This window comes from Danio aesculapii, chromosome 1, assembly GCF_903798145.1.
Source record: "Danio aesculapii chromosome 1, fDanAes4.1, whole genome shotgun sequence".
NCBI lineage: Eukaryota > Metazoa > Chordata > Actinopteri > Cypriniformes > Danionidae > Danio > Danio aesculapii.
In genome coordinates, this window is record NC_079435.1 from 35,305,633 (window position 1) to 35,324,732 (window position 19,100).

At 36.3% G+C, this 19,100-nt stretch overlaps 1 protein-coding gene across 1 annotated transcript; it reads left to right on the forward strand.

Moving 5' to 3' along the window:
• The first annotated feature begins 37 nt into the window (after positions 1 to 37).
• kcnip4b (potassium voltage-gated channel interacting protein 4b) lies at positions 38 to 18,850 on the forward strand. Its single transcript, XM_056479328.1, has 8 exons — positions 38 to 207; positions 6,786 to 6,910; positions 7,035 to 7,104; positions 7,856 to 7,926; positions 9,311 to 9,418; positions 9,565 to 9,669; positions 18,084 to 18,146; positions 18,239 to 18,850. Exons 1-8 carry the CDS (start codon positions 120 to 122, stop codon positions 18,284 to 18,286), a joined length of 678 nt encoding a protein of 225 aa, XP_056335303.1. The 5' UTR covers positions 38 to 119; the 3' UTR covers positions 18,287 to 18,850.
• Positions 18,851 to 19,100: the final 250 nt, after the last annotated feature.

Consider the following 19,100-nt stretch of genomic DNA (forward strand, 5'->3'; position numbering starts at 1 on the left):
TTAAAGCTGACACGCTTCCTCACCTTCCAGCGTCATTCTCTATCCACATACCTGATAGAAACCAGCGGAATTCAACCTGACGCCAGAAGAAAATTTGTTTTTGCTTCCATTCTCTGAAAATGAGCAGCCGACGCCGACGATGCAAGCGTCAGTTGATCAAGTTCACTCAGCATATTGCTCGGCTAATCACAGGAACTCTGAACACAGGTACAGTCAACCATATTTATTTTTTGTTGCGGTTGTGATTATTGGCGAACTATGTATGAGACTAAAAAGATAACGTAGCATAATCGTCATTTTGATGTATAGGATTTTATTACTTTATCATGCTTTTCTAAACGCCACACTGAAACTGTGTAATGGTGGGTAAAGCTTTACATTTTTAGTGTAGGTTTTTTAGAGGTCAGAAGTTATTGAACATTCTAATGGCCATTGATAATGAAAGCATAAATTAACGAAATATTTTATGCAGGAATGTAGCTGGGGAAATGTAATTGCTTAGAAAAAATGTAAACGTTAAAAACCAAACAGTTTATTCAGAAGTTATGTAGTTTGCCAAATGACTACATGCAAGTTAAATATTCTTTCACTGTGATCTAAATATTGGGAAAGTTAATTACTTTTTTATGTTTAATTATAACAATAATAGTAATAATAGAATCATCATCATATTATTATTATTGTTATTATTATTATATAAATATATAATGTCTTCATGGAACATAATCTTTACTTAATATTGCAATGATTTTTGGCATAAATTAAATTATTGTTTATCTGTTTATTTTGTGGTCTAGCACTGACATTTTTCGGTTTCCCATGCATATTTCTAACATATATCTATCAAACAACAAGTATTGAAAATGCAAATCAGTTGAACTTCAATTACTATAGCACAATTAATGACACAGATCCAAAACCACAAAAAGATTGGTCATGGATAATGAACCTAAAATATTTTAGAACTTTTAAAATATGTTATTAACATAGCATAGCAAAGTGTAGGCTGTAACTTTAGTGGAAATCATGGTCTCGGGGGTTTGGGGTTCACAAAATAACCTCATCTGGGGCCCACTAGAATCCTTTAGACTAGTCAGAAACTTCATATTGATCTGCAGTCAAAATATAATGAATACATATTACATATGCTACAACAGGAAGGTCAACAGGTGGTAACTCCCCCAAGACAGTTTTATGATTATAAACCATGCTGTATATCTCTTTTTCTTCCTTATTTTTTGAAAGGTGTAATTATTCATTTTACTGAAATATCTAACATTATATAGCAGAGCTGTAGATGAAATATCTGGCAAGGTGTTTCTTTGCCACACTTTACTGCTGTAGAATATGGCAAACTGTAATGCCTGATAATAATAATAACAACAATAACACATCTGTATACACTACAATGATGTAAAGTCCAAAATGTACTTGTGAAATGTATTAAAAATTTAATTTTCCATAAAATTAATTGACTCTGTCTAGTAAATTAGACTGTTTGGTGGATTTCAATGTACTCAGTCATCACTGTCTATAAGCTAGTTGTAACATAAATAATAATATAAATGATCTCTGCGTGGGATATTACTGAAATGACAGGGCTAATCATTAATGGTCTTAACTTTGTGGATGAGAGTTCTAATTAATTTCATCTTTCCCTTGGCTATGCTTCATATCCTAGTGGGACTAAATATAATTACACACTCCATCATTTCATAGCCCACCAAAAGACACTGATGATCCCTTAATAATGCCATAAATTAAATATCGCAGAGACTGGTATCTTTTTCAGGTAGTTTTCAGCAGTTTTTTTTTTTTGGTCTGTGTTTGAGATGTTTTTGTGCTGCTGTTTTATCTACTTGAATACCTCCCCACTTAAAATTCATGCATGCTGATTGTATTTTGCATTACTTGTTTGATTTAATTCAGATGATTGGTTTCCCACTGGGGATTCACTGCTCGGTCTGTATTTATATAGCCTTAAAAGCATCATAAGACAAAAATAACTACAAGCCATTCAGACTTGTTTTCTTTCTATAGAGAAAACATGCCACAACAAGCATTTATGAAGCATTTATCTTGTTGCAACTACTCACAATGCACTATTGCAATACGTGAAAATATGAAAGAACTGAACTGAGTTGAAATTAAGCCATACTGAAATGAACACATGTGATTTACTGATAAAGACAAACAGTAGGAAAAAGAGCCATTTTTGTATATAGGATACCAAAATAATTGCTTTTTGTAGCTATTTTCTTCTATTTTACAACTTTCCTTTTCTATGTACTTAATACTTAAGTTTTACTTAATAATGCTGTTTTGACTTTTGTTTGTACAATAATAAATTTTAGGACCAATAATTGAGTCCAATAATTGTGGTGAAATACCACATTTTGCAATGTAAATGTATTTTAAGGCCAGCAGTTTCTCATGCATCATTTCAACATCCTGTACCCGCTTCATAATACTGTAGTACCTCATCATCCACATAACACCTCATCACCTATTGCAACAACATCTTAAATATAACTTTTATATAATGTTGAACAGTTTACTTTCAACATTTTATTATACTGTGGTTGTGGGTCAAAGACAAAACAACCCATTTTTGGTGTTTTCATTAAGTTACATTTTAAAAAGTTCATAAAAAATAAATGTCAAAATCTGGGTAAAATATTGTTTCAAGTCTCATTTCATTTTTCTTAATCCAGAAATAATTTAGAAATAATAAATAATTTTGAGACTTTTGTGCTTTTCTTTCCTTTTTTTTAATTTGTGTATTAAAAATTACATTTTTATGGTAATTTATGCCACAAAAGTGATATCATTTTGTGAAATGCCGGAAACCTTCCTTCGTTCCTTCCCTTAACCTTATTTAACTTTATGAGCCAAATTCAGTTTGATATTGTTGATTGCCTGCAATATAAACACAAGTAGATGTTTTGGTAGGTTAATATTTTTGTCATTTCCACTCACTATCCTTCACCTTAGTCCCTAATTTAGCAACTACCAATTATTTTAGCATATGTTTAATGTGGCAGATGCCCTTTCAGCAGCAACCCAGCACTTCATATGAAACACCCATACACTCTCTCATGCTATGGCCATTTTTAGTTTATTGACTTCACCTATTCTGCATGTATTTGGACTGTGGGGGAAACCAGAGCACCCGGAGGAAACTGACAGTGCTAACCACTGAGCCACCATGATGCTTTATTGTAATTCTATGTAATGCAAATACTCTTGTTACACCACAGAGAGACCCTGCTCCACATCTCACAGATGAAATAGTGGTCATTCAGGGGATTCTCCACACAAAATTGGTGGACTTTGCTTGCACAATCAACTCTGGCTCACTGCCTTCCTTCTGCAAGTGAACCTACTCACATTTTACCGCATTCCACATCTCTTCCAATGAAAAGAAGACACTCATGACTGCTGAGTACCATGAAACAGTGTATGGGAGAATGTGTTTTTCTTATGCACATGAACCAGAAGCATCAAGAGCTTTCACAAACATCTTTCAAAATCAAAGTCATGCATCACAAAAACGCACTGCAAACATACAAATTCTGAAAATGCTTCTGTGACCCTGTGACAAACACTAGAGTAAATAAAGATCAAAAATGTCTCTTTTATATGAAGAATTCTTTTGGATGAAGATCTGCTTTCTTCTGCCACCGATTCAAAACTGTTCATTCATGTTGACAAATTGACATTTTTACAGCTGAGCAAAACACAAGTTATTTATTTGAAAATGCCACTTTCTAAAAAAATATAAATGACATTTCATGACAGTGTTGCCAGACGTACGATAGTTATCGAATTTGTACGATAATTTTGACGTCTGTACCATGTACGATCAATAATGAAAAAAATCCTATAATGTACAATAATTTTAGAATTTTTGGGCATTTAAAATGAATTTCATTGTAATCGTAGGGCTTCTTTACTTATTAATCTAGCCGCATCTTTTGTCTGCTGTCTGTGAGAAGAACGTGGAGTTAGGCCCGTTTTCTATCTCATCTCACCATACATTTTCTCAGCCAATCAACGTGGAGAATGGCTCCCTCTGATGAGTTAATATTCCTGCCACACGCGGCCATGCTTAAGTCAGACGTTTTCAGGTTGAGGTTGATTGTTTAAGCAATAAAGTTTTAAAAAGTAGCATTGAAAAGGAAGGTGAAAAGGACAGGGGAGTTTAGCCTTGATGTTCTCGTTTTTCCCTTTTCAAATGCATCATGTGAACGTGTTTAAAGTTAATCTCATCAAAACAAAGCCACGAAGTCGGCTCATTACAGATACTCTGAATGGGCTCATGCACACCTCAGAGTATGTTAAAAATTTGGGAGGGTGCACTGCTTTCAAGCCAACCAGCACTATGCTGCGGTCCATGACGGCATCTGATTTGTACCCCAAAATGAATCCCTTAGCATCTGGCAACACATGCAGGACAGAGACTCGGAGGTGGAGTTTGAACCTTCCCATTGAGGTACGCCTAGTTTTTTTTTTTCTTACGTATGGAAATTTGCATGTTGTGTCAAAATGCTATTTGTCTAGATAATAACTAACTCCGTTTGACTCGTGTATGATCATTTTCCTCCAAATATGATAATTTTGAGGTTCTGGTATGGTACTTTGAAATTCCAATCTGGCAACACTGTTTCATTACAGCGATGACTGAGTCTTGTTTAAAGCAAAGCTAATGTCCTCATTTCTTTTCATTTCGTTTAATTGACTGCACTGAAATCACCATTACAATAAAGTATGCCATTTTACAAACTTTTATTGAACACTATTTCAAGAGTTCACACTTAGCTGATGATTGATTATAAAGCGTGTTTGGCATGTTGTCCCGGGAGAGAACCCTGAGATCAAAAGAGCCCTGGGCTCCCTCCCATTGCAAGGTGAGAGGGGAGTTTGAGCTTAGGTAGATCTCGAGAACTCCTCTGCTGTAGAAGCTAATGAACAGATAGTGATTGCTCTTAAGAGATAGCTACTTACTAGGTGCATGTTTATAGTGCTGATTTGGATTAGTCAATTAACTTAAGTTGCATGTTTTTGGACGGTGGGAGGAAACCAGGGGACCCGGGGGAAATCCACGTGGGCACGGGGAGAACGTGCAAACTCCACAAAGAAACGTCTGTTGGTTTTGTTAATGAGCAGAACCAATAGACGTTCTTGCTGTGAGGCAACAGTGCTAACCACTGGGCCACTGTGTCACCCATCTAGGAAAGGAGGAGGAGTAGGGGTGGAAGGGGGGAGTCTTCAAAACGAAGATGTCTGTGGTATTTAACCTAGGGCACTTATAGTGGCCTAGGAATCATGTGATTGGTAAATAATAAATTGGATAATGCGGGGCAGTTGCATGCAATCATAAGCACTTGATCCTCTCGAAATTAGATTATAAATAAACTTCACTAATATTAAAAATATTATTTATTAAATAAAAATGTGAATTGAATAACAGCAGCTGTTGTAAAAGCTGGTTTTAAAAGTATGAAAGGCAGAGAGTTTACAGTCAGCAACAGATAACAGGAAAGTATTATTGTCCCTTCAGCCAAAACTTTCTTTATATCCCATCTATACAATGAATTTGATCTCATGTTTAACCACTGTAGAAACATAATGAACATCAGAGCCAGTGGTAGATTCTAGAAAAACTGTCCATGGTAGGTCTGGTCTCGCAATATGAACCATAAATGAACAACCTTTTTAAAAAGGTTTTTCTTTTTGGTGTGTAAAACAATCATTTTAAACAAACTGCAGAAAGTCATTACACATAAGGCACTTAAATCTGCCCTAGTTGTAGCAGCGGTGGTGGGTGCTGTGATTGATTACAGCATGTTGTACCTAGGAGCAGCTTGTAACATCTTGACCAATCTTTTAGTGGGTCAGTCTGGCACCCCAATTTTAAAGTGAATCCCCTCATACAGTAATATTTGTCTTAGAAATAGTAAGTATCTCATACATGGACAAGGATATTTATATATTCATCTAGAGAATACTCCCTTTATAAAACACAAGAACTATAGCTTGTGAAATCTAGTGCATATTTAGTACTGCAGGCATCAATCTATACCAGGACGTTCTTCATGGGAAACTGGGACAGAGGTATTATACATGTCCTGAAGGAGACACCGCTCTGTGTCTTTAGTTACCTGACCTGCTAAGGCACATAGTGGTGAATATTTAATAAAATTCATGGAAGCAGGGCAGACCCTCTATGCTGTTTATGCTATGAATATTAACCTCAACATACTTAATAATTTACACCTTTTATGAACAACTTTAAATAATACCCACATGAGTTCTACAAAAGAAAATATATGAAAAGGTCTTTACATTGCTGCAAAAGAATTACAAACTGGACAGATGCACCACCATACTGTATCGTACTAACATTTAAACGCAATTTGTTATGATCGACTACTGGAGTAATGATCTCTGACACAAAACCTGTTTGTGCCTAATGAAGTTTCTCAAATCACAAGTAATGGTGTGTAAAAGGAAACATAGCCTTGACAAAGGCATCAATACATGTCACTCTCCTTTCATTATTCATCAAAAAGGCAGTGTTGGTGTAATTAGTGTTACTGCACCTGCTAGTGGCGGGAATCTTAATTAAAGGTAAAGCTCTAGGCATCATTTGACAGTTCAAAAGCAAACAAGGATGCGTCTAAACACTTGCATGTATCATAATAACAGAAAAAGAATGATTCTTTGAGACAGAAGCTGTATTTCCAATATAAATGATTTCAGCTATGTGTGCTATGTTGTAGATAATGAGGACGAAGAACAAGAGAGCACAACGGAACGGTATCACCCAGAAAATCTGGAGCAACTGCAGTCGCAGACCCATTTCTCCAGACAAGAGCTGCAGTTACTCTATAGAGGATTCAAGAATGTGAGAGTTCATTTAAACCCCACCTGCTGGGTGTTGAAATTAAAAATGATGTTGTCATTCTGCTCTCTTTGGAGATTTTCCAGCCTCATAAATATCACCTTCTTGTCTGGGCCTGTTTTTCTAGGATTGTCCAAGTGGAGTTGTGAATGAGGACACTTTTAAAAACATATATGCTCTGTTCTTCCCACTAGGAGGTACAATTTTGTTCTATCAGATATGTTTAACCAATACTATTCATTAAATTCATTTTTCTTCGACTTAGTCTCTAGTTCACCATAGTGGAATAAACCACCTTAATCAATACTAATTGAAACTAAAGGTTAATTTAATGTATGTCATCATTAAATCACCTTCCAAACCTGTATTAATATATTTAATCTACTGAACACAATAGATGATTTTGAAGAATGTGCATAACTACATGTACAATGGAAGGTAATTGTGGCCAAACCAATGTATTATCTCTTATGTTGAACAGAAAAAAGTAATTCATACATTTATGCAGAACAACTTAATGATTGAATTTTAAAGTTGAAATTGAAAGCAATTGAATTTAAATAGTTGGTATAAAATCATTTAAAGACATTTTGTGCAGTGACAGTATACATTACTATAGGTTTTATTAGCGAACTATTGTATTTAACGATACTTGAGAAAATTACATAATCAAATATTGATATGACAGTTTAAAAGACAGATTACCCTTATTGCAGTCAGTGTCTCCTACAAGTGCTTTGTCCGAGATTTTTCATACAGAACTAAAAAAGTATACATTTTTAATAATTCCTAGACTGAATGCCACAGAAACATAAAACATAAACAATAACTAAAATATAAATCTTTTCCAGCATTTATATAAATATATGTTTATAATGTGTAATATACAGTATATGAATTGTTATAGTGTCATATGTATAATCAGTATATTACCTGTTTTCTCTTCAGATTCATCCAAGTATGCTGAGTTTCTCTTCAATGCATTTGATAAAGATAAGAATGGCTCTCTTAGTTTTGAGGTAAAGACTTTTAATTAACTTGTTTGTTTTTGGATAATAAAAACAACTATTTGGGTTGTTGATGTGACATTTCAAAAAAAGTTTGCCCACATTTTAAATCTGTCATTTGGTGTGACTGTTTCAACAATAGTTCAATAAATTACAACTCTTATAAATTAAAATGAAATTCATTAAATTATTAATAAATAGCTCAGGTCTAAGTACACAAGTGGCAATTTTAGTAAATGGCAATCATTTCTAAAAACATAGGAACTAGATATAATTTGTAACTGAAAATTATGTCCTTTGGTGTGACACATATGGTATTTTTAAATGGGGCAGTTCCACAGAACTTTTGAAATACCCCATTCAAGATCATGTGACTGAAGCCAACTGTAAAACCCATGATGTTCAGCTGCTAAATTCTTTATATATGGAACTTTTTTTGGACCCACTATAAAATTGTCATATGTCATAAATTCATATAAAATAGCACCATATGAAGTGTCAAACAATGATGATAAATCAAACATATGTTGGTTGTATATTATTAAAAGTAGTTTTTCCTAAATTTTGCTGTCACACTATATGACATATTTAAAATACATATTTTAAATCTCATTAAAAAAAAAATGCCGTAGATACAAAACGAAGGTGGAATCGTACACACACCATTTTCCATAGGAATGCTGTGCTGTTATAAGTAAACTTTAAGCGATCCCCTTTAAATCATCATATAAGCCATACTCGTTAATAAATAAATTTACATTTATTCTGCCATACATTCACTTTTAGAATGCTTTGGTTTCTGTGCAAAGTTTTATAAATGAGACCCCTGTTCAGTAAAAATGTAAAAAAGGTATATGTTATGAAATATCTAACTTTGAACTACATAAACATTTCTCATTTTTCTTCTAAAAAGGGTGTTTTACAAAGCATTTTTACTGCCTATTTGTCAACTATCCATTCATGTGTAAAATAAGCATGTTAAAAGTTATACCGTGTTTTGAATGCCTTTTGTAGGATATACATTGTTAACAATTTTCTGTAGAATTTACAGTAACTTACTGGCAGCAGTTCACCAGTAATTTATTGTAAATCAATTACAGCAAAAAAAAACTGTATTTACATTCACAGCACCATTAATCTTGCTATATATGTATTTAAAGAATTATGTCTTTACTGTAAAATATACAGTAATGTTTACAACTTTAAAATACAGTAACAGAGTGCACAATTGTCCTACAGTAAAAAACAGTTCATATGACAGTTAAATACTATGTAATTTGCCCAAATCATTGACAGTGTAGTATCATTATGCATGATTCAGGTGTTGAGTCCTTGCACTGGATAAAAGATAAGAATGAATGTACAGGGACTTTATTATGCCAATTCCTTTTTTCAGGAGTTAGTCTGTGATCTATCTGTTTTGCTGAGAGGCACTACTGAAGAAAAGCTGAACTGGGCTTTCAATCTATATGACATCAACAAAGATGGGCAGATTACTAAAGAGGTCTGAAAAGTTCTGTCATTTTTGAGATTGTGTACTGTTTTTTGCTGAATTTGTGTCTTTGCATTTTTAGTTCTGCCAAAGTCTAAACACCTTCTGAGGTTTCGATTGTGATGTATTATTTCAGTGGATTTGATCTTATGTTTCAGGAAATGCTGGATATAATGAAGTCTATTTATGATTTGATGGGGAAATCTATACATCCACGGCTTAAGGAGGAGGCAGTGAGGCAACATGTCAGAATGTTCTTCCAAGTAATGCCATTATACATTATTATTATTATTGAAAAATGTGACTGTATACATTTCTTAGAATATATAGTTTTAAATATTTAGTTAATTTATGTTTACCATAAATCGTACTATACTAATGCATTATAACAGTTCAAGAGTTCACACTTAGCTCACGATTTATACATAGCTTGTTTGGCATGCTGTCCCGGGAGAGAGCCCTGAGCTCAAGGTATCCTCGAGCCCAGGGCTCCCTCCTTTCACAGGGCGAGGGGAGACTGAGCTCAGGTCAATCTGAAACTCCCCGCTGCTGAGGCCAAGGTGAACTTCCTGAGAGTAAGACATAAGAAAAAAGATTTAGGCTTATTTTATCTATAATATAGAGCACATTTGGATGGTGGGAGAAAACCAGGGAACCCAGGGAAAACCCACGCGGACACGGGGAGAACATGCAAACTCTGCACAGGAACACCAGATGGCCCAGTAAAGACCCAACGCCATTGGTATTCTTGCTGTGAGACAACAGTGCTAGTCACTGAGCCACCGTGTCGCCCATTCTGGATAAAGGTGGAAGATGGGGAGGAGGGGGGTTTCTTCTAAATGAAGATAGTTGTAGAGAGGAAATTAGGATAAATATAGTGACTTGGGATCCTTTGATTGGAGGATCATGATTAGCCAATGTGGACCAGCTGGGTCAATCATGAGCACATGCTCCTCTCGAAATTAGTTTAAAATTTAAACTTCACTTCAAGAGTTCACACTTAGCTCACGATTTATACATAGCTTGTTTGGCGTACTGTCCCGGGAGAGAGCCCTGAGCTCAAGGTATCCTCGAGCCCAGGGCTCCCTCCTTTCACAGGGCGAGGGGAGACTGAGCTCAGGTCGATCTGAAACTCCCCAAAAAGCAAATGATAAACGCTCGGGACAGCAGCCGTGTGTTTACACAGAAACTCCCCAAAGTGCAAAGAAAAAGTGCTACATCCGGCTGCTGGATGTAATGTAAAGAACTGGTGAAGGGAGGGAGGGGGTTCTAGGGAGTGTGTAAAGGCCAGGGTAGGTTTGGTGGCTATGAAAATTAACACAGCAGGTTAAGTTTGACTCCTGTGGGAGTCCGAGTGTGGCTATGAGTGAGGGTGGAGACTCATGTGAGAGTTGGGCCTTAAGTGGGTCTTCTGTGGGAGCCAGTGTTTAAGAGAAGGTTTGTGAGAGGTAATAGAGAAGGGCATGAAGTTGGCTGTTAAAGCAGAGGGAAGTGATTTGGTAGCGGAATCATTCGACACTGCTGAGGGTAAAGAAAGGGCAGAAAAGCTGGAGGGAACATAAATGCTTTATAAATTAGTGTATGGAATATAGGACTAGTATGCAGCAGAAGCATCCAATGCTAGCAGGTAGCTCAACACTGGCATGGAAAAAGAAAGGGGAAGGCAGCTGGAATTAACACAGCTTTAGTATACGAACAATAAAATATAGACATGGAGCATACTAGTGAACTACTATGCATAATAAAATGCACTAAAGCAGAAAAACCGGCTGTACGTAACACTAGTATTATTATGTACAAATTACATGAAAAGAAAGATACTAATGCAGCAGGAGCCCACAACGCTGAGAAGGGGAAAGAAAAGTGGAGAGCTGTTAAAGTAACAAGGTTACTAAGCAAAATACATAATATCATAAACATGAAATGCTAATGAACTACTATGCAGAATAAACACTTTAATGCCGAAACTGGTGAATAACTATACAGAATAAATAAACTGATGCAGCAGAAGCAGTGCTGGGAGTAACATGATTATGCAGAAATACACAATATTATACACAAAATACTAAATGGACTATGCAGAATACACACAATGTAGATATTTGTTCAATGACTATATGGAAAAATAAACTGGTACAGCGGAAGCACTCCACGCTGGAATGGGAAGAGAAAGGTAGCTGGAACAATTCAATTCAATTCACCTTTATTTGTATAGCGCTTATACAATGTAGATTGTGTCAAAGCAGCTTCACATAAAAGGTCATAGTAAATTGGAACAGTGTAGTTCAGTTTGGAGTGTTTAAGTTCAGTTCAGTTGAGCTTAGTTAAGTGTGGTTTAATAATCACTACTCCAAATATTGAAGACTAGTCCAAATATTGAAGAGCAAATCCAATGATGCGCAGCTCTATAGATCCTGAACCATGCAAGCCAGTGGCGACAGCGGAGAGGGAAAAAAAACTTCACTAATGGCAGAAGTGAAGAAAAAAAAACCTTAAGAGAAACCAGGCTCAGTTGGGCACGACCATTTTAATTTCTCCGCTGGCCAAACGTCTTGTGCAGAGCTGCAGTCTCAGTGGCGGAGGCTGGAAGCTGGCCTCAGCGAAGACTCGTCTGTCTCTGGAGCGTCACAGGAATCAGTCTCATGTTCTCCACTCTTCCATGACCATCACAGTAGCTGCTCAGGATTCGGCCTGGTCCAGGATATGGAAACCTTGGGATCATCTCGTCATTGGTCTTGGATCGAATCAGTGACTCTGCATAGTCTGAGGGCCTCGGGAAGAGTATCCCCAGGTGGAAATGGAGAATAAAGAAAATAATTAGCGTAGCTGCTGTTCATAGTGTATATCAACAAGATGCAGAACCTGTGTAGAAGCCCGCTAAGTGGTGCACTAAGTGTATGCTTTACTGAACAGATAGGTCTTTAATCTAGTTTTGAATTGGGAGAGTGTGTCTGAGCCTCGGACGTTATCAGGAAGGCTATTCCAGAGTTTAGGAGCTATAAATGAAAAGGTTCGACCTCCTTTACTCGACTTTGCTATTCTAGGTACTACCAGAAGCCCTAAGTTGTGACCTTAAAGAGCGAGTTGCATTGTAGCGAGACAGAAGATTGGTTAGATAAACAGGAGCTAGATTATTTAAAGCTTTATATGTAAGAAGCAATATTTTAAATTCAATACGAAACTTAACAGGCAGCCAGTGTAAGGAGGATAAAATTGGTGTGATGTGATCAAATTTTCTAGACCTGGTAAGAACTCTGGCAGCTGCATTTTGTACTAATTGAAGTTTGTTAATAGAGGATGCTGGGCAGCCAGCAAACAGTGCATTACAGTAGTCCAGCCTAGAAGTCATAAAAGCATGGACGAGCTTTTCTGCATCTGAGATGGATAGCATACTTCGTAACTTAGCGATATTTCTCAGATGAAAGAAAGCAGTTTTTGTGACATGGGATATATGATTTTTAAAAGTTAAATTGCTGTCTAATATGACACCCAGATCTTTTATAGTAGAGCTAACGCTAACTTTGTATCTCTCTAATTGTAGGTTGATTTGTGAGATCTGCTGTGTACAGGATTTAGGCCCAATAAGTAATAATTCTGTTTTGTCTGAGTTTAAGAGAAGATCATTGTTGGTCATCCAGTCTTTAACATCTTTAATACACTCAGTTAGGAACACAGATATACTATACAATTATGCAAATGATACAAAACATGAAAGATAATGGTAAACTACGATGGAGTATAAATGAGTTAATGCAGCAGAGGCACTCTGCTGGCAGGAAAAAAAAAAGGGGGGGGGGGGGGGGGGGGGGGAGAGCAGCTGCAAGTAACACAATTATCCTATACAAATACTATACAGAATATACAAACTATGCAATAAGAAAGACACTAAGGCAGCAGGAGCACACAACGCTGGCAGGGGGAAATAACAGGGGAGGAGCTGTTGGAGGTAACGTGATTACCATGCAAAATACAGAATATAATAACATGAATGCTAATGAACTATAATGCAGAATAATCAATGTAAATACTGGTGAATGACTATACAGAATAATTATACTGATGCAGTGGAAACAGGAAGGTGAGGGTGTTGACTCCTGTGGGAGTCTGAGCTTAGGGTGATGCTTAGATGGAGCAAGGAAATTAAATGAGTCAAAGGCGAGGGGTAAAGACTTAGGAGAGAACAGTGGAAGCACTCAATGCTGGCAGTAGGAACAGAAAGGTGAGGTTTGGTACTTGGAGGATAAGCGATATGGGGTTTGGTGGAGGTTATAAAGAGGGTGGCTTAAGGCAATGTCACTTCTGGAAAGGGAGGGACAAGCGTTGGGTTGGGATCCACTTCTGGAGCCAATGACCAGAATTTCTGAAAAGAAAATGAGAAAGAGAGAGTCAATGATTTGGTTTTTGCAACCTGGCAAGTCTTCAGCAGACATGATACATTGTTTTTTGGCTGATGTCCAAATAAGACATCTTAAAAGTAGCATTAAAGGTTGGGGAGTAATAACGCCTTTGTCTATGCATTATACTGTGTCTTCCTCATCACAATGAAGGAGAATGCTGGAGGTGGACCATTCGTCTCCCCATAGTATGGCAGCAGCAACTTTTGGGTACAGTTTGAAGAAAGCTGATGAATAATTGTTTTCTGGAGTGGAAATCGATTGAGGGGGCCATGTGGTAGCGAACCAGTGGCCTCTGAGTAACCTTTGAACTCAACTGATAGGGCAGCACCAGTATATAGGCTAATATTTAATGGGGGTGCAAACAATTACTGCAAAAAATCCATAAGCTGAGTTCATTGCGGGTGGGTTTGGAGAGAGACCTTGTGTCTTCTAAATCGTGGACTGTTGTAGGGAGCTGAAGCAGGCAAGCTTGAGGTAAATTGGCATTGTGAAATTTAGGTGGTCGAGAATGGATAACAGTATGCGTTTTATTCAAGTCTGTTTTCTTGAATTATAAGGAAAAGAGAAATTCAGTCAGCTTTCTTTTTAAGAAGGGAAGCTTGGAATTTATGAAAATTAGAGTTGATGCCTAAAAATTTGGTAAATGTACTGGGTCCAGCCTTCTGCAAGAGGAATACCTAGATTGGCGAAAACCTTTTGGGTGATCTCTAGGTGTTAGGCTGTAGGCGATGTGAGGGGAGAGATGATTAGAATCTCATCTAAAAGTTGGATGAGATGGAGGATTCTGAAATTATTAGATAGAATCCATTTGTCAGAGAATTTACGAGTTGCACTGCTTATGGGACAAATGCATGAAATCTTGAATGGTGTGGCAGAGAATGATCCAATTATAAAGTGGTTGTCAATCTCTTTTTTAAATAAGATAATCGACAGTTTCGGGTTAGGTCAGGATTAGGACAAAAAAAATAAATAAAATTAATGGAAGGGAGAGCTGAGAGGCCCGGGTGGAATCCGTGGGTTAGACCTGAAATGAGAAAGTCAGAAAAATTAGTGTCAGGGTGAGAACGCAGTTCTCTAGTGAGGTGAGGAATATTTACATGAATGAACAGAATCTCTTCATGGGATGGTGGAGGGATGGAGAGCAAAAGATATGGAGCATGGCTTGGCTGGTGGTCCTGGAAATACCTCTAAGACGGAGTTGGTGAAGTGAGAAGTTTAAATCCCTGTGGCATATTACGATCAGACTTCTATGTTTGGTGTGTAGAATTTCATTAGCTGGGTAATTTTCAGAAGTTAAATTGCTATCGGGAGTGGCGGGTATTTTTTTTTTTTTATTTATTTTATTATTTTTTTTCCTCAACTTCAAAAACGATGTTGACATTTAATTTATACTTGAACCGTACTTATTAGAAACTTTGTCAATGTAATGTTTGCTACAGGCTTTGCTTTTATCCATGATTAAATAACATTAAGTTTGGAATCTTAACATTATTAAAGTCAGAAGCATAACTGGCCCAATTCATTCACAAAGTCTTTGCAACTGTGTCTGTTCATAAACATCAGGAGAGAGGGCGGGACCGTCACATGTTCTGAGAGCCCTTTAACGGTGACACTTCTTCCAGCTATTTGGCTGAAAGAAGTATCCATCAAAAGTGCAAAGGTCAGCGGCCATTTTGTTGAACAAATTACAAGTGTTTATGTCTGAAAGATTCTACTTACTGAACGCAGTCCAGCGACTAGTTTGGATGACAGCCGTGAATCCATGGATGATGATCAACATACAAGTATGTTGTGGACTAATATTTTACGGATTGGATTGCTTTAATCCTTGCAGTTGAATTATCCAGCTTGTTAAAACGTTAGGTACCTGTGGACAGGCCGGAAGCTTGAGAGGTGGGTTTATTTGGTTTGTTATCTCTGGTTGTTTACAGTTCAGAGGACGTTAAGTCCATAGTGTTTGTATCCTTAAAATGATTTCAATTATTTTAGTTATGCGAGTCTTGCTTTCTAAAGATATACGAAATGTTTAGTTTTGTTGGAGAGTAGTTATTTTGCAAGGCTTCCTCTTAAGCATGGTATGAACATTACCAAGAGGGCATAAGAGAACATAAGAGAGCGGTGAGAGTTTGGCTTCATTGCAGTGGCTGAAGTCTCGGGGAGAGCAGGGCTCTGGCTGCAATTGTAGATGTTTGTTGGCTATTTCCATATTGATATGCTGAAAAGTGCAATGCTGTAAAAGCTTTTTAGAGCTGAAGCTTTTTAGCAGCCGAAAGCTTTCTCCCAGATGAAGATAGTTGTAGAGAGGAAATGAGGATATATATAGTGACTTGGGATCCTTTGATTGGAGGATCATGATTAGCCAATGTGGACCAGCTGGGTCAATCATGAGCTCATGCTACTGCTCATGCTACTGCTCATGCTCATGCGCTATATGTCAGCGTGCAGTACCACTAGGCTACTGGTGCTGACGACCTTGATGTTTCTTTAAACAACTTTTAACCTTAAAAACAGTGACTTTTATTAAGATTTTTAACCCTCTACTGCGTGGTGTAACCATATGGCAACATGATACTTATGTTCATTTCCCTGCCACTGTTTCTTTAAGACCAACATTTTTTTTTGTTGGAAAGAGAAGACCTTAGTGAGTCAATGATGTGCTTTGGTTAAGTCACATGACATACTGTGTTTTTCTGACAGTTCGATTTCTGACAGACTGGCATTTATTGTGAGTAGTTGCTAAATGCAAATGTAAACGTCAATAAAAACAAAAAATCTAATTATGTCGGATCCACAAAAAATCTGAGACATCACCTCCAGTAAGTTATAATGACATATTTACAACTCCAATTTTATTTAATCAAATTAGTTTTTTTGTAAATCAATCAAATGTATGTGCAATAGTGGAACATGCAATAGTGGAACGGGTTAGCTAGCTAGCAAGGTCAGCTGTGAAATTATAAGTTGTAACAATAACAACATGAAAGCTAGTAATATAATGTTGATTAGTTGTATGTTAATCACATTTGCATTATGGATAAAATCTAGTGGGCGATGCAGTGATGCAGTAGGTAGTGCTGTTGCCTCACAGCAAGAAGGTTGCTGGTTCGAGTTGGCGTTTCTGTGTGGAGTTTGCGTTCGCGTGGGTTTCCTCCAGGTGTTCCGGTTTCCCCCACAGTCCAAAGACATGTGGTACAGGTTAATTGGGTAGGCTGAATTGTCCATAGTGTATGAGTGAGAGTGAGTGTTTATGGATGCTTCCCAGAGATGGGTTGCGGCTGGAAGGGCATCCGCTGCATTAAACATATGGCAATACTACTTTTGAATAGATAAGAATACAGGGAACAGTGTATTAGCGAGCATCACCATGTTCTATGGTACGTGAAAGAAGAAAAGGACAGAACTGGCTATTCCTGCAGATGAAAGTGAGGATGAGATGGGTTTTAGTGACCATGAGAATGATGCAGACTGGACATTTGATAGAGACAGTTTAGGTAAGTTAGCTCAGAGGCAGATAAGACAGATGTAGTAAAGTATATGGTATAATATATAAATATTGTTAGCTAGTAGCTACATTATTCTGATGCGTCTGGATATATTAGACTTGTTATTTATTTGTTATAATATTTACTGGAGAAAATATTTATATTTACAGTATGTTGTATACATGATAATACAATATTAGGTTTGTTTTTAATAACATTCAGAAAAAAGAATGGAATAAATGTAAGCTGTTGGAATATGAGTTGTTGGAAAGTATGTATAAGGTGTCATTTATAAGTTCTGTGTTAAAACTTATAATACTGCAACACCAATTAAATCATTTCAAACTGCAAAATTATTAATTATAAGGAAAGTTTTAAATTTGAAATTTCTAAGTTAGATCCACCGTTGGACGTTGATGCCATATGGCAACATATCATAAAGTACCTTAAAAAAAAAACATTTTTTCCAATTTTTTTTTCAGCATTTCAAGTTAAGCCATTTAAAGAAAAGAAAAACAGTCAAATATATGTTTTTAAATAAATGTATCATAATGCGTGCGGTAGAGGGTTTTAATAGTTTAAAGTGCTATATTGTCTACTAAACTGCCATTACATTTTCTGTTATTTTACACATTTATTTCTTTATATATTATTTCTTAATATTCACTTTGTTAAACTCTGGAGTTGAATTTTTAACATCAAAAGTCAACAGAGCAGAAATCAAGGTCCCATAATGCTAATAATTTAATAACTATAAATAACCGGCTATTTTTCTCACATATGTTTTTCTCCTCTAAGAAAATGGACATAAACCAGGATGGTGTAGTAACTATTGATGAATTCATTGATAGCTGTGAAAAGGTAAGTCTCATTTCATCTTTTTTGAAAACATGTGTTGTATAAAGCAGATATGTATAACAATACCACTGCTTCTTTACTATTATTTTTTGCAGGATGAACATATCATGCAGTCTCTTAAGATCTTTGACAATGCAGTCTAGCTATTGACCTGGAATTCCACCAGTACTTAACTGTCATGGGTTAATGAAGACAGCTTTTCTGTACTGTTGTTCTGGATTCTTCTAGACAGCTCAGGACTGCTTTGGACTGTCTATGCCAACTCACTACTGAATGTACAGTATACATTGCATTGGTAAACGTTTGAGACTGTTGTGTGATGCAAATCGAAGTGGAATATTAGCAGTAGAGCAGCACCTGCTTTTAAAGCAACAGTGTCGTTGTATTATTATGTGCTTCTGTTGTTACCAATGTGGTTCAGTTTTGGGTATCTGTTTCATTCTATTGTTTCACACATCTTCTGTTTCACACCTGAACCGTAAGCACTTAATGTATACTTTTGTAGAGATTCAAAGCCTTATAACCCCAACCTTTTTAATATTTAATACAGTAGATAAATAATATATACAAGACTGGGACTACTTGAAAGCTTTCAAGGTCAAACTAAAACCGTCTAAGTGAAGTGAACGCCCACTTTTCTTGACGTCAAATGTCCACATTGCATTTGAAGTAACACTATTTTTTTTCTGCCAAAAAAAACTTGTTCTGAGGTGAAAGTGTTTTTTTTATTTCTTTTATTTTTATTTTTTTAACTTCTTTATTACTTGTACTGTAATGCAAAAGAATAATGCAAAAGAATGATTTTAATTAAATTTATGAAAAGTTTCATGTTATAAAAAATGAAGACACATTTTTGACATTTAAAAAAATGACAGTGAATATAAATATTCCATATACACCTCAACCACCATATAAAGTTATTTTGTTTGACAAAAAAAGTATTTCTGGAAAAAATTC